We start from the raw sequence: 24171 nt of genomic DNA, 5'->3' as shown, positions 1-24171 counted from the left end.
TGAAGGTCCTGGCGTTAAGAGTCCGCAGTCGTGACATTGCACACGCCGTAAATGCACTATCATGCCGACAGAGAGCGCGGAATTGAACTTGACTAATTGATTTGATGGTTCCGCTCGTCGATAATAGCACTGGCCTATCACCGTACCCGTAAGTCGTAATTCATTCTGCAGCAAAGGAAGAAGCACGATTTATAATCCAACTCCGTCAGCGTCACAACGAAAAGCTGTTGTCAATCTGTGGTGGATTTATTGGCCCGTTCGGACAATCCAGTCGTAGATAGTTTGGGGGAAGCTGGTGATAGGCATGATGTACTTCCTTCTCGTGTAGAAAGCGTGATTAGTACAGCAGGTAGCTGTGTGCTGCAGCGGGGGCTATGATAACCAGTTTTGAGTGCGTCCCGTAAAATGATTGGCCCATATCTGGGGCAAACGATGACCGGTGCGATGATGTATGTTTATCTGATAACGCTTCGCGGGGCGACAAAAACGTTTCGCGTCGATGGGCTTGCATGTGATCGATTAGGGTTTACTGGGGCTGGGAAATTGCCGTGACACGAGTCACATGTACAGCTGTGTTCAATAAAGTAGCAGTACGCAACGCGCTTTGAGATTCACGTGGAGTCTGGATAGATATGATCAAAATTGAAAAAAAGCGTTGTGCGTGCGTTTTAGGAATTGGAAATGTAATTTCTGTCTATAGATCATTACGAGAAGCAGTAGGTATAATTCTATCGATTAATGTCATTGGAGTTTTCTGCTGCTTCTTCGGCAACAAAAACCTTGAAACGGCTTAGTCTGTCTTTTGTGAAGATATGTGACTTAGTTTTACTCGTAGCTGGATAGTCCGTCCGGTGGCCGAGGCGATAACGGCGCCGGTCTTCACGCGGCAGGACCGGAGTTCAAATCCCATCCAGACCGCCTCCCCGTACGCAGGACTTGACTGACTTGCTACGGGTAAAATCAAACCGCAGAAAGCCAGAACAGAAACGGCATGCCCTAGACCTCTCGAGGTTGTAGTGCCAAGGAAGAAGAAGGTGGCGGTCTCTGGGTGGTATTTTGAACCTCGGTTCTGCCATGTGAAGACCGGCGCCGCTGTTGGCTCGGCCACCGGAACACCCTAACGTCAGTAGAGGAGGTATCATCAACATTTTTCAACCAAGGCTTTTTCGCAGAACTAGAGGATAAATTTACAAGCATGCCAAAGGATTTTTAGGACTTTATATTAACGTGGTAATATCGTGAATGGTCAGAGTACGAACCTTGAACTGTTATTTTATTGAGCATAGTTGCATATGCAGATTTTGCTTGTACGCTGCTCTTAAGATGCCCAAACATTTAGAAGGATTTAAGAAAACTGGAGCTAATTTAACATTTCTTAAGAAGCTAGAATCTTAAGGAGATCTAGATGAGGAGTACTGTGATGCATCTAGAATATCTTAAAAACATCTATACGGCTAAGAATCATTAGTGTCTATCGGAATCACTCCAATACTTATTTTCCCTCGACCGTGCATCCATTATTTAGCAAACATTACACATTTTCGGTGTTTATTACTGCTGCAGTTTCCGTTGCTTAATACGCCATTTCCCTCTCCACTTTTCTCTTCCCCCCCCCTCTCTCTCTCTCTCTCTCTCTCTCTCTCTCTCTCTCTCTCTAGTCGGTCGGTCAATTATCGCCCCTGGATCTGGCGTTCGATGCCAGCAGCGGACCGCTAACGAGTGCGAGTCAATTAAAACGTTCTGCCGAGGCGGCGGCCATCATCGCCTCAACCGTACCGTCGTCGGACGTTGGCGACGACGGTGGTCATGGCGATGAGACCGCCGTCGGACATGGTAAGGCTGCCGAAGGTGAGGGTGCACACGGTGGCAGCCACGACCGGTATCCCGTTTCGCAGGTGGACTTTTCCCGCGTCGAAACTCCGTTCGTGATCGGTGTCTGGATTCTGTCTGCCAGCATAGCCAAGATTGGTAAGTATCCATTGCGATGGGGGAGGGGGGTTTGGGAAAGTGTTTTGGGAAAAAAGCAGGGCTCAGTTATCTAAGTGAAAGTGTTGGAAAATGGAAACCATGCACACCGCCGGTTGTGTATGCTTAATCTGTGCTTGGTAGCGAAATTTGATAAAACACTTTAGCTGTTTATCAAGCACTTTTGCATTTCTTCTGACGACCATCTGTTTGGAGGTCAGTTATATGGAGTCAATGGTTATTACATTGTTATGACTGCTTTGAGAGGCAACACCGAGGGAGGGATAGTGTGCTAGAGTTTCATAATATTTTAGCAATGGCTGGTCACAAGTAAAATAAACAATTTCTGACTCAATGGAGCCATTTAGCACGTGGGCAGAAGGAATGTTAAATATCCGTCTATTAAATAACGGTTACTCAACTCGGCTGAGATATTGTCCAGATTGTCATCAATTTTTGAAAATAATACAACTGTTGTAATGTGAGTTTGGAATTGGTTTGAATTTATTTTTAGGTGTTTCATGCAAAAATTATGGTTAAGGATTTGAATTTTATAGCAACGGTTCAATACGTCATGAAGTAGAGTGATTTATCGATTGAACTCTGATAATAAATTCTCAGTAGCTCAGTAGCTTAGTAGTAGTATTTTGTATGAAGTTTAAAATTCAGCGAACTGTACTTTAAAAATTTAAACATTCGATTCAAAGCACAACGCATTAAACAAGACGATACTTAATCGTACGTAGCCCTTTTGCGCATTGAAGCATTCGCTGTCGTGCGTGCGAGCTGATTTCAACGTGTGCAGCCCCCGGTACAGCTGCACATCACAAGAATTTACGGCAAAACATGTAGCGGCGGGTGTTTACAGCACCGCCGTCAACGTCAACCTCATTCTCCGTGTCGTAAAAATAGCTCCGGTTGGAAAAATTTCTAGCGACATTTTCGTTCATCTCTCCAAAGAACGTCGTCTTCGCAAACGGCCCTTCGAGGGTGCGGGCACTGTGTGTGTGTGTGTTTGTGTGACGACTGTGTGTGTTTTTTTATTATTATATTTACGCTTTACCTTCTGTAGTGACTTGCAAAATTCGTCCCAGACGATTGATCCAGATGATCGTTCCGCTTAACTAACGGCACGAATAACCGCCCACAGTTCGTCTGCCATCCAGTGCGATCCACATCGAAAGAGATTTTGTACGTTGGCAGAGTGCTATCGCAAATCTGTTTGATATAAATTTAAATCTTTGAGCTTGTGGGTATATCGGAGCGTTATTAGTTGCGAATTTTGGGTCATAAAAATTGTTACATTGATACAATGCTCAACAAAACTACGCTCTCCAAGTGGCTTGCGCTTGGTTACATGAGTTCTTGTAACATTTAAAAGCAAAATGAGTTCCAAAAATTTATTGGACGAGGGTTCGGGATATGAAGATGACAATCCACGTGTCATGGTGTATGTGTTCGTTGTCGTTTGTTTTAGAAGCTCAGCAGTTTAATTTAAAAACCCGCCACAACATCAAAGGTCTAAAAATATGTCCGACATTTGCGTTGCGTTACGTTAAGCAAGCTGTAACACGTAACAAGTCGTTTTCAGTCGCTTGTAAGACTTGTCTAAAAGTGTTACAGTGTTGTTTGTACCACAAGTTTCAAAGGAGCAAACAGTCTATTCCTTCTTTTGATTCCTCGTTCGCCTTCTAGCCGAGGCGTTCTTTTGCTTTGCTTTGTCCAAAACACGATTCAAACAGAACGCATGGCTACAATCCTTTGTTGAAGTTACTGTTAATATGTCCCATACCCAACATCCATTAGCGAGTTGGTTCGCTCTGGCCTAGATACGAGCGAGTAATATTTGTATCATAAAACCAATTAAGGCCACCGACCGAATGAAAGCTCGCTCTCGAGTGCGCTGTGCTGCTTGAATTGGCGTCGATAGCTTTCTCATCAATTTTATCATTGTTTATTAATACGAAATCAATCCAATGGTGGTGCTGTGTGTGTGTGTGTGTGGTGATGCTACTGGATGCTATATCTTGGTTCTCTTGGCTTGGAAAAAAACGCTTTTCAGTGGAAAGAAGATGCATTCGACACGCAAGCGAAATGCATTTTTAAATTCCATTTGCACCCGCAATCAGTGCCATCCATTCATCAATGCTGACGAGTCTCACGAAGATTGACGCTTCTCGTGATTCGCAATTATGGCCAATATTTCGCTCGGCGTTGGTAAACTCACCCACTGCACGAAGCTTGTTTATTGGATACAAGATGAAAAAAGAAAATTTGCATTAAAAATGTTTTGTAGAATCAGCTCTTGTTTTATTTTTTTAAAGTAATAAATTTGAGAATTTCAGGATAAAGTTGTGACATTGGACATAACAATTCTTCTTTTTGTCAATTTTTTCGGGAGATGTACCGCAAAAAGTATCAGGTCTATCAATGAATTTCTACGGTGTTTTACAGATTTCTAAGCCTCATAGGCCAAAATTGGCATCGATTTTATTCTACTTACCTACTTACTTGTAAGGTGCTAGAACCGCTTCGTGGTGTACCGCTCACGGTTTAGCGCCGTCGTCTGCCAATCCGTTATTTCGGCCTTTCTGGCGGACGCATCAACGCCATCACTTCATCTCAGTTTAGGTCTACCAGGCCTCCTCTGTCCATGTGGACGGCCTAGAAAGACTTTACGGGTTGGGTCGACCGGCGTCCTTCTCATGACATGATCAGTCCACCGGAGCTTGGTTAGTCTTGCCCTGTCTTCCGGATCATGCCTACTGTTTTTAAACGCTGATCAATGGCTGAGTTGGCTGAGTAACCCCAAACGTATTTGCCAGCTGGGTGACCTAAACACAGATCGGATCTTCACCAAGCTCTGTCTCCAGTTCTCGATCTTCGTACTTTGATGGAGCGTTCTTGAACTATTGAAACCACCTCTGGCACGTTCTTTCCGATAAAGCGTGATCGCCCTAAGATTCCCTCATTATACAAAGTGTTTCGGTGGACGAAGTTTTTCATCACAAAGTAATGAAGGGTAGTTACCTGCAAAAACACTTTTTTGAAACGTTTCAGATTCATTTTGCAACCACTCGGAAAATATCTAGGGCACAGCTAGGGGTAGACCAAAAGCTGAAGATGACACTTCAAAATAACAACGTTGCCAGGTTTTACAAAAAACGTAAACGCTGCATGTATAAAAACCGTCAAAACTTATTTATAGACCTGATACATGAGGATGATTTAAGGTTGGACCGAAGATGCAGGTATCGAATCCCGTAAGGACTCTCTCGCAGAGCGTAGGATTGACTATCCAGCAACGAATAAAACTATGTCGTGGAATCCGGTAAGGCCTCTGGACTGAAAATCCTGTTGATGATGATGTACCACCAGTTGAAATCCTTCTTGTGCCGATCGTTTCCGAAAATCGTTAATCCAATTAGCATAACACATTAATGATGTTGATACTTTTCGCATGCGCGTACATGTGTGTGTCGCTCGCGAATTTCAATTCATCACTCAATCTTGATTTATCTTGTTTACTTGCCGCGTGGCATCTATCTTCCAATTAGTGTCCTGTAAGCAGAATGTCACCGCTCGTAACGATTGACGTTAGCTCGCCAATGTCCCGGTTAATGAATAATTGTTGCAATGCCAAGCTAAGACCAATGCAGGCTCATCGTGATTCGCTAGGAACAGGCAGATGGGAAGGACTGGATTGCCTTCTCGCGAGAGACAATTCAAATGTTGCCTGTTAAGAAAACATAGATCATCTCACGATTTCTGTGGTTGTCATCATCATGCAAAGCACGTTTACCGATGGAAGTTTTTTGTTATCTTGTTAGGTTTCGCTGCTTCTTCTAGCTTACAGGTGTTGGCTCGGGGGGTTTTTCCCCCTATCCGACGCTCTGTTCAATCACGGATCGTTGATGTTGTTCTCTTAACGATGAGACTCCTCAAATCGTGATCATAATTGTTTGCTGTCCCATAATTATCTTTACTTGATTCTAGAGAAAAAAGAGTATTGGTTTGATTTGTAAACGTCTGGTCGCGAAGGCGCACATTACACGGCACATATTCTATTTAAAGAGCAACGGTTATTTTCAAAAAGGAAAAAACCGAAATATTGAATATTCTTGCAATTGATGTTGGCAAAACGCCTAGATGTGTGCCAAGTTGTCAGGGCAAAAAGCATTCTGGTTTGAACTCCAAATGGGTTTAGCGAGCTGTGTTTTAGCATTTTTTATGAACCTTCATAGCTGAGAATCGTACGTTTACAAGATGAATCACAACAGATGAGACTTGCGTCGTCTGACAAATATAAGTTTCACAACACAACACTATAAGTTTATTTCGGCCATTTGTAGCAGTGTGCGTTGAACCCAATTGAATGTGTGATAAATTATGGACCAATTAATTACGAACGTTCATAACCTCAATTGGTGTCGGAGAGGAGACAACACACGCAAAAAAGCAACCACGGTCCACACAGCCGTTTCCATCAATTGATGCTGATCGATGCAAAACAATCTCGTTTTAATCAAATTTCAATCAACACCATTCAAAGTAAATCTTTTGCAACGATTTCCTTAAGTGGTTCAAAGGCAGAGAGCGGAGATACGAATTCCATAACTCATCCAATGCTCTTAATAAACGTTTGATCGTGTTGTCCCCGGCGAATCGCTCCCTTATTCCCTCCAATTAGTACCGGCCGTCGGCATGAATGCGTGTTTTGAGGCGCAAAATGCGCAACACGTTTAGAATCGTGTTTAATAAACTCCCTGTCTTTCGGCACTAACCGCAACCGCAGTCGGTTGTCCGCTGGGGTGAATTGTTTCCGAGCGTTCAAATCGTTGATGATGATTGAAATTGAAAGAAGCAAGCAGCGTACGGGGTCCGTCTTGTATAAGGCCCGGTAATGCATATGCCTGAGGAGGGCGAAAATCCTGGTGGTTGGCGAAAGGAGCTGCTGGGCGATGGGCTTCAATTTCACGCCATCTGCTTCTCAAGTGGTGAATGGTGGTGATCCGACAATCTGGATGGCCGGGCCGATCGAATGGATCATTGGAAACGGTGGCACGGGATGCGGACGGGTGACCGGGCGAAACGAGGAGGGAAACGCCATCAACAACTTACACGTCAGTGGTTGATGAGCTAGTGGCAGAACATTTTAATTGCTTTCCGTCCAACATGTTCGCCCTGTTCAGTCTGGTGCACTCGTGACATCGTTATTAGATTGGCGATGGACGTGTCGGGCTTTTTGGTGGAGTAAAGCGTTGTACATTAGCCGGGAATCGTTGTCCTTTAAATTGTGTGCCTTTCATACGGAAGAAGTTATTAGGAAATTGATTCCTGGCAACGTTTTTACCAGGATTAGATGTCAAGTGGTTTATGAAAACGTTAAATTTGACAAGCTCGGAGGTTATAAAATGATGTGAAATGGTTACTTCTATAATGGAATCCTATCAGACTCATCGCTCATGCCGTGGAAGGCTGAACAACAAAATATCTCGTAGTATCTCATGCAATACCATATACTTACGAGGAAGTAATTGAATGATTTAGTCATATGGCTGTCCCAATATGAGGTATTACTGATGACGTTATTATATTCGCCATCATGAGAGATGCATGTGGCTGTGGAGGTTGGTAACAATCACTGAAAGCCTTCAGTTGGTGGTATCTTCGAAATGCTCTGTCCTTGTAAGCTGATATATGTTATGTCATCTGGTTCACTACAACCAGACACAATCTTATTTTTGACTACAAAGTTGAAACCGAGACACTGGAATGCTTATATTGTATTCGAGACTTGGGTATCCTGCTCGAAAATAGTCTTATTCGATTCTAATCGAGCTCTACATTGCTCCCTGGTTCGATCTGTTCTCTGGTATGCTAGTATAGTCTGTAGCCTTTCCACAGAAATAGGGTCGGCGCATGTAGAAGCAATCCGACGGAAACTCGATATGTGATAAGACACTCGTCCATCGTATGCAGACACGTAGTTCTGTTGTTAGCTCTCCAATCATTGTCAATGAGTCGTAAAATGATCCAGTGACTTATCGTTGCTAGCTTTGTCGACAACTCCAGTGATGGTCCTAATATACTTCTGCTTCTTTAGCACTATTACCTGGAAAGGTCTCGGTCTGGCATTTCTTCTTCTTGTCCTGCCTGAATGACTCCCAGTACATTCTGAATGGGATTTGATCCCCAGTCCTGCAGTGGGAAGACTGGTTCCAATATTGCCTCGGTCACTGATCAACCCCAACCCCAACCCAATATACTAAGCTCTCCAAGTTTTCCGACACTAAGGAGAACTCTCATACCACGATAGTTACTACAGGCTTTGTTATTCGCGGTTTTTCGGACAACGCGATATCCGTTTTCATTTTAAGTGCTTGCAGTTTAATTATGTGTCCGAACTATTGGACTTTAATATATCAAAGTCCGCGTTTCGTAAACGTTTGCGTGTATACCGAAGCTTGGATTCTTCTTCCTTGGCACTACAACCTCGAAAGGTCTCGGCATGCCATTTCTGGCTTTCTGTGACTTGATTTTACCCGTAGCAAAGTAGTCAGCCCTGCGTACGGGGAGGCGGTCTGGATGAGATTTGAACCCCGGTCCTGCCGTGTGAAGATCGCCCCAGAAGAGCTTGAAGAAATTCAGGAAGATGGATGTCCGATATATAAATCAGCTAAATTAGATATATCATCAGAAGCTGGTCCTGTTATTTAGCTATGGCATTTAGCTTCTTGAACGATTTTTAAGTTAAACGTAGTCAAATCTTCTTCTTTCTTAACTTACCGACCTCTGCGGTCATGCCTGCCATTTCTGGCTTACTAGACTTGTTGATACCGAATAGTTGGATAGTCAGTTCTCACTACGGGGGAAAGGTCCAGATGAGATTTGATCCCCGGTTTTGCCGTGTGAATATCGGCGCCGCTGTCACATTTACCGCCGTATCGCACCTACCACGCAGTTAGACATAGACATATTTGCGAATAATCTGGATGGGATTTGAATTCGAATGCTTAGCGCGTTTGCCATTTTGACAGTATGTTCCCATTTGGAGTTCTTTAACATTAGCAGGACTCTCCGGGTATCTGAACATCCTACATTTTTCAAAATTATTTTATTTATCAAAACTCGCAATATGATGGATCTTCACAATATTAACAGCTCTACTTATGCTGACGAACGTACGCCGTGCTCAAAGCATTCGTTCCCCGTGCTTTGCCTTGTTCCGGCCATATAGCTCAAAATTAATGGCGATATTATTCGTCTTACCTATCAGTGTGAGGTAGAAACTTTAGCACACATCACAAATAAGATACCCATCGTAATAGGTCATTACCGCATCTATTTTAGCCAAGCGGCACACACGATGAATATTAAACCAAACTGTTTTCACGATCCGCCGTGTGGTGTTATCTTTGTTAAAGCGAATAAACGAATGGGTGGAACTCATTTGCATCTCGTTTGTTTGTACCGTGCCACTCGTCGAAGCGCCATTTCGATACAGAACTATTTAGCTGCTAACTCAATTGCCCCGTCTCGGACACTGTTATTAGTGCCGGTGTTTTTCTTCGTGCCGTTGCATAATGCATGAAAAGATGATGCCACTTTTCTGCCGTTAAATGCATCGAAGCGGTGTATGTGTATGTGTGCTTTAGTTTTTATGTCGTTGTTTATCACGGGCAAACCATTGCAAAAATGGGGGAGGGCACTTCACCGAACGTGGCGAATAAATGCAATAAAGCACGGGAGGAGGTTCCAGGAATGAGAAGCGTTCGAGAGGGCACATCCAGCTTGCGGGATTGAACCTGTCATCGAACAATATCCACTTGAAAAAGGGCTTAAGCTATGAAGAGTGCTTTCACCCTGTTTCAAAACTTCATCGCATCATGTTCACGGAACGGGTAGTTCATGGATGGCTTTAAGGATGCAACGGGTGCATCGAAAATGGTTCATAAAGGGGATCCTTGCAGACGACGCAGCCCGAAGCCAAGCTAAGATCAAAACGCTGTCACCCTAAATGGATGCCCGTGGTGCCATGCTCTTGCCTCCTCGAAAGTCTAGCCAAGCAAATGGGAGTCAATCTTAAGAGGGGAGAAAGTAGCGCCAACATGCTGCTGCTGCTTCCTGCAAGGATGCGGCGTGACTTGAATCAAACAAAAGAAGGTCAAGGGCTATTAAAACGGCAAAGGCTAGAAGGTCGTATGGGTATTGGTATTCGGTCGATGGATATGATGAAATAGCAAATTGGTATTAGTTTCATAAAGTTTGATGCTAAACAGAATATTCAAGTTCAGGCAGCGAGCTATCTATTGGACACCAGGGGACTATAGTACTTCAATTTTGTAACTTAGTTAAATAAAATGGTTTCGTGTTTCGACAGGATTCCACATGACGCCCAAGCTGAGCCGCATTTTTCCCGAATCCTGCCTGCTGATCGTGGTCGGCGTCATCATCGGTGTGCTGTTGCGGTACGCAACCAACCTGCACGTGTCGCCCCTGACGCCGAACACGTTCTTCTTCTACATGCTGCCGCCGATCATCCTCGACGCGGGCTACTTTATGCCGAACCGCATGTTCTTCGACAACATTGGCACCATCCTGCTGATGGCGGTGATCGGTACGATATTCAATATCGCCACCATCGGTACGTCGCTGTGGGCCTGCGGTCAAACCGGCATCTTCGGCGTCGACCTACCGTTCCTGCACATCTTCCTGTTCGCGTCGCTGATCGCGGCCGTCGATCCGGTGGCAGTGCTGGCCGTGTTCGAGGAGATACACGTCAACGAGGTGCTGTACATCGTGGTGTTTGGTGAATCGCTGCTTAACGATGCTGTCACTGTACGTATATCGGAAACTCGTTTCCTTCGCCAGAATAGGGGGCGAACGCCTAAACGCGAATTCTGCTTTTCCACCATTCCAGGTCGTAATGTATCATATGTTCGAGGTGTACAACCAAATTGGTGCTAGCGAAATCATAGCCGTGGACATCATATCAGGCATTGCGTCATTCTTTGTGGTTGCACTCGGCGGCACCATTATCGGTGAGTATCGGCATCGGCTCCACCGTTGGTGGAAGGTGTTCGCTTTCGAGAGCCCTTTGCAATAGTAAACACGCTGCACGTGCCCTGATGATTGGTTTGGTCGGGATTGATTGTGTTGTTTTCCCGTTTCCAGGTGTCATCTGGGGCTTCCTGACCGGATTGGTGACACGCTTTACCGATCACGTGCGCGTTATCGAACCGATCTTCATCTTTGTGATGGCTTATCTGGCGTACTTGAATGCGGAAATTTTCCACATGAGCGGTATCCTGGCGTAAGTAGTGAAGTGTTAGTGGCGATGGTGTGCCAGATTACTAGCCTGCCGCTAGTCGTTAACTCGGTGCATATTCATGCTGGTATGCAGTGATAGAGATTATCTCTAATCAGCAAGATATACTATCTCTCAATGTTGATGGTGCAAGCTGATAATTTACTGCACACTGCAATTTCTTACCGTTGCCTTGAACTTAATCCAATGCCAATGTGCTTCGTGTAGTCGTCTGATAAAACCCAATCATTGTAACCATTTTCTTTCATCTCTCTCTCTCTCCAGTATCACCTTCTGTGGAATAACGATGAAAAATTACGTCGAGCAGAACGTGTCGCACAAATCGCACACCACCATTAAGTATGCACTGAAAATGTTGTCCTCCTCGGCGGAAACAATCATCTTCATGTTCCTGGGCGTCGCCACCGTCAACAACAAGCATGTGTGGAACACTTGGTTCGTTTTGCTGACAATAATCTTCTGTTCGGTGTATAGAATTTTAGGTACGTACGCTGATTGAACAAAGTCAACCGATAGCGGGACAATAATGATATGCCATCTTTCCATTCCTCAGGTGTTTTGATACTGTCAGCGTTAGCGAATCGTTTTAGAATTCACAAGCTAACTAAAGTAGATCAATTTGTTATGTCTTATGGAGGTAAGATACGAAAGCAGGACTGACACACCGAAGGACAGCTGCGTTTAACTAGCAATGTTTGCTCGTTTTAGGCCTTCGAGGAGCTGTTGCGTTCGCGCTGGTGTTACTGGTGGAAAAGGATCACATTCCGCTGCAGCCCATGTTCTTGACGACGACGATTGCGGTCGTTTACTTTACCGTGTTCCTGCAGGGCATCACCATCAAACCGCTAGTCAAAATTCTTAATGTGAAGCGCTCGAGTAAGCGCAAACCAACCATGAACGAGCGTATCCACGAACGGGTAAGGCAGGCGATGATGCGATCACACCCAACTCTCTCTCACCATAAATGATTTCGCTTACAGTTTATGGATCACATGATGGCTGGAATTGAGGACATCGTGGGCAAGACCGGCAACTACAATATACGCGATAAGTTTAAGAGATTCGACAATAGGTTCATTCGTCCATATTTGATCAAGAATTTACAGGTACTTGCACGGTCTGGCGCCAGGGTGCTTACGGTGGGTGCTTTCATTAACACTTTCACTGCTACTCCTCTTTAGGGTCCGGAGCCGAAGATTTTGGAAACCTACTCTAAGCTAACGATGCGCGACGCGATGGACTACATGCGGCGCAACCCATCCACCATCGGACAAATGTCTGGAACTGAATCAATGAGTGCATTATTTAGAAACTACACGTCCTACTTCGGCGGAAGGTGCGGCGCCACAATGCTCGGCACATGGTAACGGGAAGCTAATTGGTCGATGCATGCCCCTCTCACTACTGTGTGTGTGTGTGTATGGTTTCGTGTTTTGATTTAATGATTACTTTTGATTTATTTATTATTTTTTTGCCGTTCCGTTCCGTTTGGTCTCACTGGCTGGAGACATCACCGCAGCGCTCAGCATCCACGTGGTATCGTTACTTCTATTGTTTTGTTTGATTCAAAAAAAAAAATGTCAGCCACGTGTGTACGGCCGCTAACGTTTACCGCGTTTGCTGCTGATGTTTTGCTAGAGCTGGTAGAATTTTTATAGCAAATGCTGCAAAACTACTGACTGGCAATGAAAAAGTCTCACATGACTAAATATGCCATTACACGCCTTAATGCTAGGAAAAGATTTGTCCAAGGAAAACATTAAAGCTACAGTAGCGTTGGACATAACGGACAGTAACGTAACTCAACCGTATAAAAACCTGCCTTTAGAAAAATAGCTACACGGTAACTTTTTTTTAGCTGAAGTACATGCATCCATTTATTAGTTCCGTATCGTTGATGTAGAGTGTGCCACTGTTGCTATATGCTCTTGCAATAACCGATCGGCTTATTGCAGCCTGTAAATGTAGAGCTAAATTCTAACCTCTCTCTAACCTCTAGCCCTAGCTTTACGAACCTTGAAAATTCGACCCGCAACCTGGACATGCAGGAGCTGGACTACAATCCTTCGAAGAAAGACTTAACGGATGCCAAAATACATCATTTGCTGTCGGAGGAGCTTAAACCGTACCGCCGGGTGAGTAGAACATTACCAAACCGGGGGTTCAGTTTTACGTCCGTTATAATTCCTTGCACCAAGTCATACGCACGCACTTGGTCAATTTATGTTGACCGCTGTCAGCCTCATTCTAGCGCGCAAGATACGGATTACAAAATTTTAATCTAACAACAGCGTAAATTTTGCGTAATCGATTGGGACACAGGCAAGAACAGACTAGGGAAAGATACTTACATACTGGTCACATACACACGTAGCCGCTTGTTTATATCATGCTAGTTTGAGTTTGAGTGAAAAAGAACCACGATACACTGACACGAAGGTATTGCTAGGACTGCAAACACAACCCTGCAAACCTGCAAAACCCAGCTAGAGGGGGTTTCTTCCCCAGTTTTTCGCCCCCCAGTCCCCCAGTAGCATCACGTTTCTCGACACGACAAAGCCACTGGAACGATTAGCCATTCATTGCTCACCCTGCATTACAGACACTCTGGTTGGAAGTAGTATCCGAATCACGAGCCCTGTGTAATATTCACCCCACCCCATCGTTCATCCAATCATACGCACCATCATCTGTAGCTGGTTTGAAATTGAAATCGGTGTGCTGAACTTTTTCACATAATGAAAACTTTTTTCTTTTTCTTTTCTCCTCTCGACGACCATGTGAAATCAACAAACAAAAAAAACCCAAATTTCCATCGCTTACCTATTCCGAACCCGGGTGCTTCTGTTTACCGAAATCCGAATTCCAAAAAACCGATGCGAACATGCAATGTTGTACATCTGCAAATACTTTCACCCAACCAATCAATGTTTCGCAACATCGCTTCCACACAATTATTTGGTGCTCCGGCGGACGCTCGAAACAAAAAAACAAACCAAACAATCATCAATCTCGAAAATCAATCATCATCGAACTTGCGAACCGAACCGAAAAACAATACCACCGGCCGCCATGTTTGATCCTTCAAACTCTCTTCCTGCTATCATTGCTCTTGGAATGTGAAATCGTGGTGTGGTTAACCACGAAAATATGGTCGAAACAAAATGTGGTCAAACATCCTCGTCCAACACAACCATTGAACCATTCCCGTTTCCCCACATTCCCCATGAAATTGTCCCAAAACCCCGAAATGTCAAACTTCGAATCAAAAGGCTTCGCTACATACGGTACGAAAACATTCAATGATCGATCTATGATTATGATTTTCTAATGCGCTAACCACTATTCTTATATGTTCACCTATTCGTTGTTACGTTGGCGCAATGTTAATCCTGATGCCTCACGCATCGCGTGGATCAAATAATTTTCACCTATTATCACTCCTTTGTCCTTTGTCATGTCCTTTATGTTTGCATCACGACACTCTGGGTTCTTTCTATTTTCTCTTCAGTTTCTCATTGCGGATTGCACCGGGTACCGGGGTGTTTTTTGTGTTTCCGCCCTTCAATATATCCTTGTTTGTTTGATTTTGAATTTGAGAGCGCGTCACCAACATAAACACTAATCTAGCAATTTTCTCTCCACACAACTCCGTACGTGTTTTCTTTTCGTATCCTTCTTGTATGTTACTGCTGTGCGTGCTGCATATCTTTCTCTCTCTCTCGCTCTCTGTGCGTGTGTTCTTCTGTGTGTGTGTTTTGTGTGTGTTTTGTGTATGTGTGTACAATCACTGTTTCTCTAAACACAACCTATTCGTGATCCGTTGGATAACTGACATACTAACACGTGTGTGTGTTTCGATGGGCACACATGGCCGACCGCCGTGAAGCAAGTGAAGGTGCGATCTGTTTCTTCAACCGACCAATACTACTGTTACTTAACCTACCACTCCTGGGAATCCTTTTTCTGTTGCTCTTTCTAAACTGTTTATCTTGCGTACTAGTGTGCGTGTGTGTGTACATATGTTACTTGTAAATACGTTGGCAGGATCGTTTGCAACTGTGTACATAAAATTGCTTGTCGTTTCTTCGTTAAACGATCCCGGTTTTTGGGTTGTTTTTTTCCTAACAAATCATGAGTTAAATAAGATTTGTTCTGTAAACTGGATTCTGGACTATCTTTTGCTTTCGTGGTTTTGTATTTTGTAGAAGCAACCATTTTTTTAATAAATTTTATTCTTTTTTTAAAATTTGATTAAGAAAATAGAGTATTATTAGGAGTACAAATTAGTTTGTAGCGTTTTCAATTTATTAACCCTATTTTGTATGTAATTGTTTATAAATAAAAAGTATGAGGAGCTGTTGACCTAAGCGAACCGGATAACGGATCCCATGCGGATCGTTCCATCCGTAGTGAGGAGTGACTCTCCAACCACGCCAGGACTAAGTAAGGGATGTGGTTTTTGGTGAACCTGACCAACATTTCGAACTCAACTCCAGGGACTTGGCAGGTTCAAAATTTCGAATCTATTTGCCATCTATCCTTTTGAGAAACGGAACGAACCTACCAGTTTCCTTCCGGAACGCGTTTCCATAATTTACTGCATGGTCTTCTACCCATGAATATGAATTGGTTTCAAATTGGCGAATTGGTAGATTTGGTGAATTGGTAGTGGCATCAAAACACCCATATTCCGGATCATTATTAATCCATCTGTCTTTACGATTTATTACAGAACATCTTTTACCTAGCCTATAGTTAGTCATCCTCATACTAGGGTAGACCTGTAGGGGTGTTCTTCGTCTGATAAAACAAAATGGCCACTTGTTATAAAATGGCAACCCTGCAAAAACCACTTCCAGCTCAAGCTTTAGCAATGATATTGTGTGACAGTTAAAATGTGGCGCTGTATTGAATTGGACTGAACAGTCGCAAAGTTCCATAGTCGTGTTGCAAATCTCCCCTAACTGTATGTAGAATTCCATTATATGATTGCAAAATTCCTCATAGGACTGGAAATGATCCATTATTTCATTTGGAACATTCTCCGGAGTGATTCTAAAGTTCCTTTATGAGGAGCTTCCCGGTGGTAGTTGCGACAACAGGGCCGATCTTCACACGGTAGAACCGGGGTTCAAATCCCATTCGGATCGTTCCATCGTAGTGAGGACTGGCTATCCAACTACGCGGTATCATTAATTCTAGTAAGCCAGATATGGCAGGCATGACATCAAGAGGATGTTAGGCAAAGAAGATAGGCAATACAGATCGAGATACTGTATAAGAAGCTTGAGCGTACATCTGATATTAAAACGTTACGAACTTATTTGTACTCATAGTAAGGATTTTGTTATCTTTTGATTGATTGATTGGATGGTTAAAATTTTGAGCTCGTGTGTAGAAATAGAACTTCATATACATTTGTACATTTCGTTCCATTTTTTCCATTGAAGAAAATCATTTTAAATGATTTATTGACCTGTATTGTATTTATCCTGGATATCTACTTTCTATAACAATTCCTCTACTATTAGTCTGTGCTATTATTGATGTTGTAGTTCATTTTGTTTAAAAAAAATTTGTACAAATGTTTGTATTGTCTTCCGATCCCGATGCTTTTATCGAATGTTTCTACCTTCCGCTTATGGTGATTTCCGAACAGAACCGAAAGGAGTAAAACAATTTTCATAAAGCACTGGGTTTTTTGCCAGCATGTCTAGAATAATGAATCGCACTTTCTAACAATCTAACAAATGAAACAAACAAGTCCTCGTGAAAAAGGAAACAAACAAAAAACGCGAAGATTAATCTCAATGTTTGGATATCACAGTACAAGATAATTGTTTCGTATTTTGCTCGACTACTAGTGACTCTTGTGTCGTGTTCGTTTCTGTTATTGTTTCGTGTTTTATGCGGAGACCATTTTTTAGGGTCGAATGTCATGTTGCAGTGAGCGATAAGAGTCAACGAGTCTAGCACTCCATTTTAAATAGTCGTTATCGTTGGGTATGCTAATTGTGGTTCGTTTTTTCCCCTAACAGGCTCGACGACTTAGCTACAGCCGCCATGCTGTTGACGATCGTGATCTATCAACACAGGTTAGTGATTAGGGCTCGAATTTTTAGTCACGCTATGAAGGCTATTAATAATATTTTATTTTATGTAATTGTAGGTCAACTATAAAATGCAGATGAACATTCGCCGTATGATAAGCGAAAAGAAACATCACAAACGCAGCAAGCGTGTGAAGGTAGTGTAGTCTTTAGACCCTGAAGGTTGTAACGAACAGAGACACATGTTTAATGGTGTCCCGTTTCCTTTGTGTTGCCCATTAACAGGATGGCAAGCAGCAGAATCACGTCTCGTTCCCGGAGTTTGTGCAGAACGGATCTGCGAAACAGTTTGCGAACGGTACGAATGATATCGTTATGACTAATGATACAATTACGATTACTACCGACTACCATCCACCACCACCACAACCACTAGAACCACCACTAACCGATCAAGACAATCGCAAAAAAAGTAAACGAAAACATTCTCACAGTCTTAACAAGTACCGTAGATTAGAAATAGGTAAAAACTCGCAAGTTACTTCCTATGTCGTATGCGTATGTTTGATCGTATGTCGTGTATTTGGATTGTTTCGGTTTTTATTTTTTTATTTTCTTTTTATCTACTCAAACCGTGATTTTCCTTCCCGCTATACTTATGCCAGTCTTTTTCTAAAATGTATGTGTTTGTGTGCACCGTCTCCTTTGCTGTCTAGTCATGCGTCAATCTGATCTGTATGGAAATGATTGTTTTTCAAATGTTGTTATGCACACACTATCTTCTACTATTTCCTATTTTCTATATGCTCTTGATGTTTCAAAAATCTTATAAAAAAAATCTATCTTTAGGAAGAATTTTACTGTTTTTTGTTTGTAGCAAGAGTACAAAATTGCGATTTAATTCAAAATTATTCATGCACTCATATTGATCGAAATGCAATTTTGTCTTCTGACTATCGAAATATGAAATGATGTGCATTAGCCCAACAATCCCCTTGTTCTCCGTTAGTAGTAGACACACTTAATAGATATAAGCTTTCCGTTTTTCTTTAACGTTTCGTTCAAAAAAGCGATAGTACAATGCACATTTCCAAAACGACAAACCCTATACCTTGCCTGTGCTCGTGCAGGTGAAATAAGGAACAGAATTTACTTTTTTTGTGATATCTTCCCAATTCATTCATTAGCACATTATTCTATCGTAATCGTAATTTTATGATTTAATTATCGTTTCACCAACATTACTTAGCCCACTAACTGCACACTATCTCATTTAATGTTATTTGCTGTCATGCTCGCACAATTGCAACAGTATTAATACAGTGACGGACAAACGAAAGGGGCCTCATAATTTTGAAAAAATCGTAAAAAAGAGTTTATATTGCCGATTTTTGTACTTTATTTTGGTACAATGTAGTTGAAAATTTTAGGAAAAATTCAACTAAATGAGCCTCGAAACCTTTAGCCTCCCGGCCATGACAGCTGAAAAACGTTTCATTTTCAGGTCACTCACCGAGGCCGAGCTCGGCTAAAGTCAGAAATATGAAATTTCGGCACTCAAACCGCGAAAAAGTGAGTGCCGAAAAAGTTTCTTAGCTGTCGAGGCCGGGGAGCTAGTGACTTTACTTTATTTTGGCTAAAGTCTGAATAGATGCCCCCCCCACTCACGGCACTCACTTTTCGCTACTGAGTTACCTTAACTTTAGGTGAAAGTTTAGCAAAAATGAGATTAATTTTTTGTAATTGAAATTTATCATAATTATAAATAATTCTAACAAAAAGTCTGAAAAAGATACCCTTTTGCGTAACTTAGTTGCAAAAATGAGTACCCGAGAGTTGGGGAGGACATCTTTTCAGACTTTAGCGCTTTACTTTTATTTGAACAAAAACTAAATTAATAAAGAAAGTCAAGAAGCTAATGATTTATTTTTCAAACTTTGGATAGGTTCGAAACCAAGAAAAAGTATCGAAAGCAGTAGTTTGAAAAAGGAGTGTAAAATTGGTCCAATTCCATTGTTCGTCACTGTATTTCCATACATACTATATCCGTATGGGGGGTTTCGCCCTCCTTATACAACTATCATCTGGCAAACCTCCGTTATTTCCCATAATTTGTTAGTTGTGCTTTCACGTAGATAATCATTATTTTATCAACTATGTTTTCATCTCTGCTGTGTCTCTGCAGTCACGTGTTTTTCTGTGTTTACCTCTTTCACAAATAACGTTTTCCTTTTTTCCATTCTAAAAACCTTAACCCCGTCCCCCCAAACAACAGATTACATCAACGAAGTGCTGCACGAAGACAACGAGGACGAGGAAAGACAGGCGGGACCGGCGGAAGATTGGGACGGAGGTGGCCTTACCTTTACCGCCAAATCATCGCGTAAGTTTGTTAACCGCGTCCATTGTTCGTTTTGTTGCAACAAATTTCCAGTTTTTTCAAACGTCAAATTCTATTCCCCAACGTGCGCTGAGTTCCCTAGCTAAAGGAAACCGTCGGTCTCCATGATACCGATAACAACCGATGTGTTAAATGGGTTTTTTTGTTGTTTTCGTCGTGTGCAGTTCTTCATTAGCATCTTGCTGTGTTATCGTTTTTCACTCCTACTTCTCTGCTGCTTGCTGACATCTTTTACTATCTTTCTTCCACACTTTTCGGATCTCTCTGCTCGACGTCTGCGTTTTTGAACATGTTTCCTAAGAACAGCTACGAGTTTTCCTCTCTGTTGTAAATGTTTTAATTTTGCCATGCTGGATTGTGTACATGGACAGTGCGATATCTGCTTGTATTGTTTTTTTTTGTTAGAGATCATAGAGTTATATTGGTTTCGTTTTTTGAAATTTTGAATTTTGATCCCTTACACCGAAATTGTATAAGGGTTGCTCAATGTCGGCGATCGGCTCCTTTAGGAGAATCTTTTTTGTTGATCGAAAAAGTTATTATTTTGTTATCAGAATTTTGATTTCAAAAAGTTTTGTTAATTTTTTTATAAATATAAACCTAAAAAACTTGGTGTTTCGTGTCACGAGTGCGGCATTTCTATCTGTTTTGTCCATCTGTCTCATCTCTTCTTCTAGCCGCATCGCCGGCTATAAGTGTGAAGCATACGCTGACCGGCGGAGGTGACCGTGGTGCAAGTAAGCCAACAACCGCCACTTCTACCACTACTACTACTACTACCGCCACTAACAACAACAACAACAACAACAGCTCGCTGATCGCACATATCACAAGCCTGCCCGGGTTCGATCCCACCAAGGCACGCATTGTGAAGCACTACACGAGCAAGTTTAACTCCGCCTCCGATCCCTCCACCTCTTGCCCGTCCGGCAATCCCACCCACAGTCAAGAGCCCCCCAGTAAAGCCAATAGAAACACCCTCACACTCAACACCTACAACAACAACAGTAACTTCAGCATCAGTTCCGCATCCGACAGGGAACGGATCACGCCGACGGCGGCCGAATCGTTCCTGCCCTGGCGCAGGGACCGATCCTATCAGACCTTCGGTACGTGTCCGCAAGGGTGTGCTGGTGGCGTTGGGAGTTCACCAACCAAACCAACCAGCCAGCCAGCCACCCATGCACCAACCCCACCAACAAACCCCACCCCCCCACACACACACCTCTGTGTATTTTTGCGCAAGCTCGCCTGTCTCTCTAGCGCCTGCTCAGTTCTCAGTTTGCCACAAGTTGCGCTGCTGCAAAGTTTACGTACCTTATATATATATATACATATCGCAAGCTTTTCCCCGTTTTTACTTGCGTTCTGGTTTTCGGTTTTGTTTTGTTTGTTTGTGTTTTTTTCGGAGAGCAGACCAAGCAAATTGGGAGCTATTATTCTAATTGTTCAGCGCCGTTGCGTGTACACGTGCCTCGTTCCGTTTTGGTTGTTTAGATAGAGTTGCGCCGTTTTGCGCAACAGCATTTAACCCTGCATAGGCATAGGCGAAGGCTAGCTCCTTAGGAGAAGAATGCAAGCAAAGTTCGTTTGTTAGCTGTTCACTGTTTACCTGCTGTACAATTTTCGTTTTACGATACACGGGTTCGTTCGACCGTTCCGTTGCGGGCCGGTCGGGTAAGTTATGAGTTGGTTACCTTACTTTACTGGTCTTACTGGTTCGCTAGCTCTTAGTCGACACACTTTTTCTCTGCATGATGGTTTGCGATTGGTTCAAAATTTGCTCTTGGTTTTATTATGTTTTGTAATTGATCCCCAATCATGTACAAACCAAACATCCGCCGAGATCCTTCTCGTCGCGTCGTTCTCGGTCCGTGCACAAGGACCAGATGGTCCCGAACGGTAGTGTGTGATATAGGAAGGCAATTCTGCGGCTGCGACCCTGCGGCCACTAGCATCCCAACGGTCCGGACGGATGACACTGAACTCACTGTTGTATGTTGCAGATCCGGCCACACTTGTCCTTTGCATCACCAATCCACATCATCATTTTGTGCCCCGTTTCTTCGATCACCTTTACCCGAGCGGCCTACTGCACGCTGCAATCGCGTAGGATTGCGCTGTAGCTGATTTTGTGTTTGAAGTTCTTTTTTTTATTTTCCCATCTTCGGTTAAAGTTCGTTGTTGTTGTTGTTATTGATGTTGCCGTTTTGGATGAATTCACCTTTACTTATGATTTCGTAGTGTTTAGCATGATGAAACCTTAGTCTGTTTTGCCTTTATTTATGTGACGATTCGAAAAAAAAATGTGTATCGCGGTGTAAAGCAATATATTTATGCTTCTGTTTATTTATGCGTGTGTGATTATTTGTTTCTTGATAACTTATAACATCTTCTATTAATTTCCCTTCACCAGTGGACGAAAGAGGAGCCGAGAAGGAAGACAAACGGTTTTCGCGCGAATCACGCTTTTTGGAATGTGAGTAGATTTTCCTTAAAAACTGCCAATAATGTAGGATTAGTTCCGGTTAATCGACGCCATTTTTCTTTCCTATCTACAGCGGAGCAACGGGTCGCAACACCGACTGCAATCGAATCGGTTCTGCCCTGGAAACGGGTCGACGAGAGTGACGATAATGGTGCTATCAAACAGAACGAGTTCCCATCATGGGCTTCGAACAAGGAGTATCTAGCTTACAATTCACCAAGTGCAACATTTTTGGGTAAGTCTCGAGCGTACCGCGTCCACTGCGTAATGATCCTTTTTGGAAAGGTTGCAAAGGTCTGCGGGACCTTGGGAGTTTCTTCCGCGAGTCATCTACCTCAGGAGTCCCTTACCCGTGGTGGTGTTCCTACTCCCAAGCCGTTGACTCGATTCCTTTAGAGTCGAGTGGTTGAAGGACATATCTTGGTGTATCGAGTTCCACCAACCAACTCGATTCAACTCTGGGCGGCGCTGTTCTCACGTTCCCAAGTTCGTGACATTTACAACTTTGGTTACTCATTGACAACCCGCATTGCGATAGGGCGCTACAATCAGTATGGAAATTCGAATTCGGCGCTACTGGCAGCTGTAGTCTTTCATGTCTCACACACACCTGAAAGATTTTGTGTTTCTTTGTTGTTGCATGTACCACCATCGTCCTAACTGACCCCGGTGTAATGGTGTATCCCGGTGGCAGAGTTAGGTTTAGAATTTCGGTTTTCTGTTTGGTTTCGTTTGTTTGTTTTTGGTTCATTACATTAATATGTGTTTGTTTACCCTTTTTTTCAATGCACCTCCAAAGTCCGTCAAACAAAAGCATCAGCACACCACTCCAGTTGAAGGTTGCGTACACTATTGCTGCTTGAAGTAAAAATGATTGGAAATTATCCATATTACGCCGAAGACCTCACCACAGAACATACGCAAATGCCGTTTTCCAAAATCCCAAACATGAGAAGCAAATGCAGTTTTTTGGTTTTAGATTTGTAAGCACCGCTTTCTTGTTTTGTGCCGTCGTTTTAGTTCGCGCCGTTCCGGTCCATGATGGCCGGCTACATCCGCACTGAGCAGTTTTGAGTCTGTTTTTTTTTTGGTTCAACAGATGGATGTGTTGTTTTGGACTTTTTGTTCCCACGTTTTTGGGCACCGACGACAATATGAAAGCGATTTGACTATGTGTCACTGTCCCATCAAGCCAACTACCTTCTCAGTATTTTGTGCGACTCTTCGCCTTTGCTAAGTTACTCGTCCATTTTCTTAAGTGTAATAACTGTGTATATACGTGCATGGCGAATGATACGGTCTCGATGTCGAATGCACGAACCAGCGAACACATCAGTATACATGTGCTATTGCTGCTACTGCTGTTGCCGCTTCACTACTATACGTACTAACGCTGTTGTCTAGCTCATGTCGTCCAATCCTTCACACACGTAAACCTTCCTCTTCTATCGTTCGTTTCTATCTTTTCCAAACTGCATTTCGTATCTGAACCGCACCACCAATCCGATCACCACTTTTGCACTGGCGCGTGTGCAATTTTAGTTGTTTCATAAGTGTTTATGCCCCTTCGAGATGGCTCCGGAGATATTCAATTTCTTCAGGAAAATCCTTCTATTTCTGGTACGGACTTTTCGATGCTTGTCAAATAAGGCAAGTGACAAGACTCTTGCCTTGTGTTTTGTTCCAAGAATTTCCTGCTAAATAGTTTTAAGTGCCTTCGAGCGTTGTCAGGTTTGTCTTGATACCTGAGTCTTCCGGACTTCCTTACCCATGTGCTCAACTCTTTGCAAAAGCGTTTTCTTCCTATCGCGAGGAAACGCCTCCCCCCCCCCCCGCTGTCCACCTAGAAAACCGCCCACCGTCTGTTTATCTATTTTACGTTAAGTTTCGTCCCAACTTTTCTAGGTTCATATAATTTCTGCATCCGCGCATT

At 43.1% G+C, this 24171-nt stretch overlaps 1 protein-coding gene across 19 annotated transcripts in view; it reads left to right on the top strand.

Annotated features, from left to right (window-relative positions):
* Nucleotides 1-24171, top strand: part of LOC118514514 (sodium/hydrogen exchanger 3) — a 61086-nt gene that overhangs the window by 22713 nt on the left and 14202 nt on the right. For 14 of the 19 annotated variants that reach the window (XM_036061480.1, XM_036061462.1, XM_036061469.1 and 11 more), the window contains exons 3-20: nt 1659-1968; nt 10349-10806; nt 10889-11009; nt 11143-11281; nt 11561-11778; nt 11850-11933; nt 12005-12213; nt 12277-12402; nt 12478-12659; nt 13296-13431; nt 14569-14583; nt 17338-17394; nt 17469-17546; nt 17635-17707; nt 19625-19732; nt 20428-20487; nt 22167-22229; nt 22312-22473. In XM_036061480.1, coding sequence (XP_035917373.1) covers nt 1659-1968; nt 10349-10806; nt 10889-11009; nt 11143-11281; nt 11561-11778; nt 11850-11933; nt 12005-12213; nt 12277-12402; nt 12478-12659; nt 13296-13431; nt 14569-14583; nt 17338-17394; nt 17469-17546; nt 17635-17707; nt 19625-19732; nt 20428-20487; nt 22167-22229; nt 22312-22473 — 2599 coding nt within the window. The remainder of the gene's footprint in view (nt 1-1658; nt 1969-10348; nt 10807-10888; nt 11010-11142; nt 11282-11560; nt 11779-11849; nt 11934-12004; nt 12214-12276; nt 12403-12477; nt 12660-13295; nt 13432-14568; nt 14584-17337; nt 17395-17468; nt 17547-17634; nt 17708-19624; nt 19733-20427; nt 20488-22166; nt 22230-22311; nt 22474-24171) is intronic. The other 5 variants (XM_036061475.1, XM_036061474.1, XM_036061476.1 and 2 more) reach the window with 5 other exon arrangements.

Source organism: Anopheles stephensi, chromosome 3 (assembly GCF_013141755.1).
Source record: "Anopheles stephensi strain Indian chromosome 3, UCI_ANSTEP_V1.0, whole genome shotgun sequence".
Taxonomy (NCBI): domain Eukaryota; kingdom Metazoa; phylum Arthropoda; class Insecta; order Diptera; family Culicidae; genus Anopheles; species Anopheles stephensi.
Note: the sequence above shows the minus strand (reverse complement) of the source record. Positions and strands in the feature narration are given on the sequence as shown.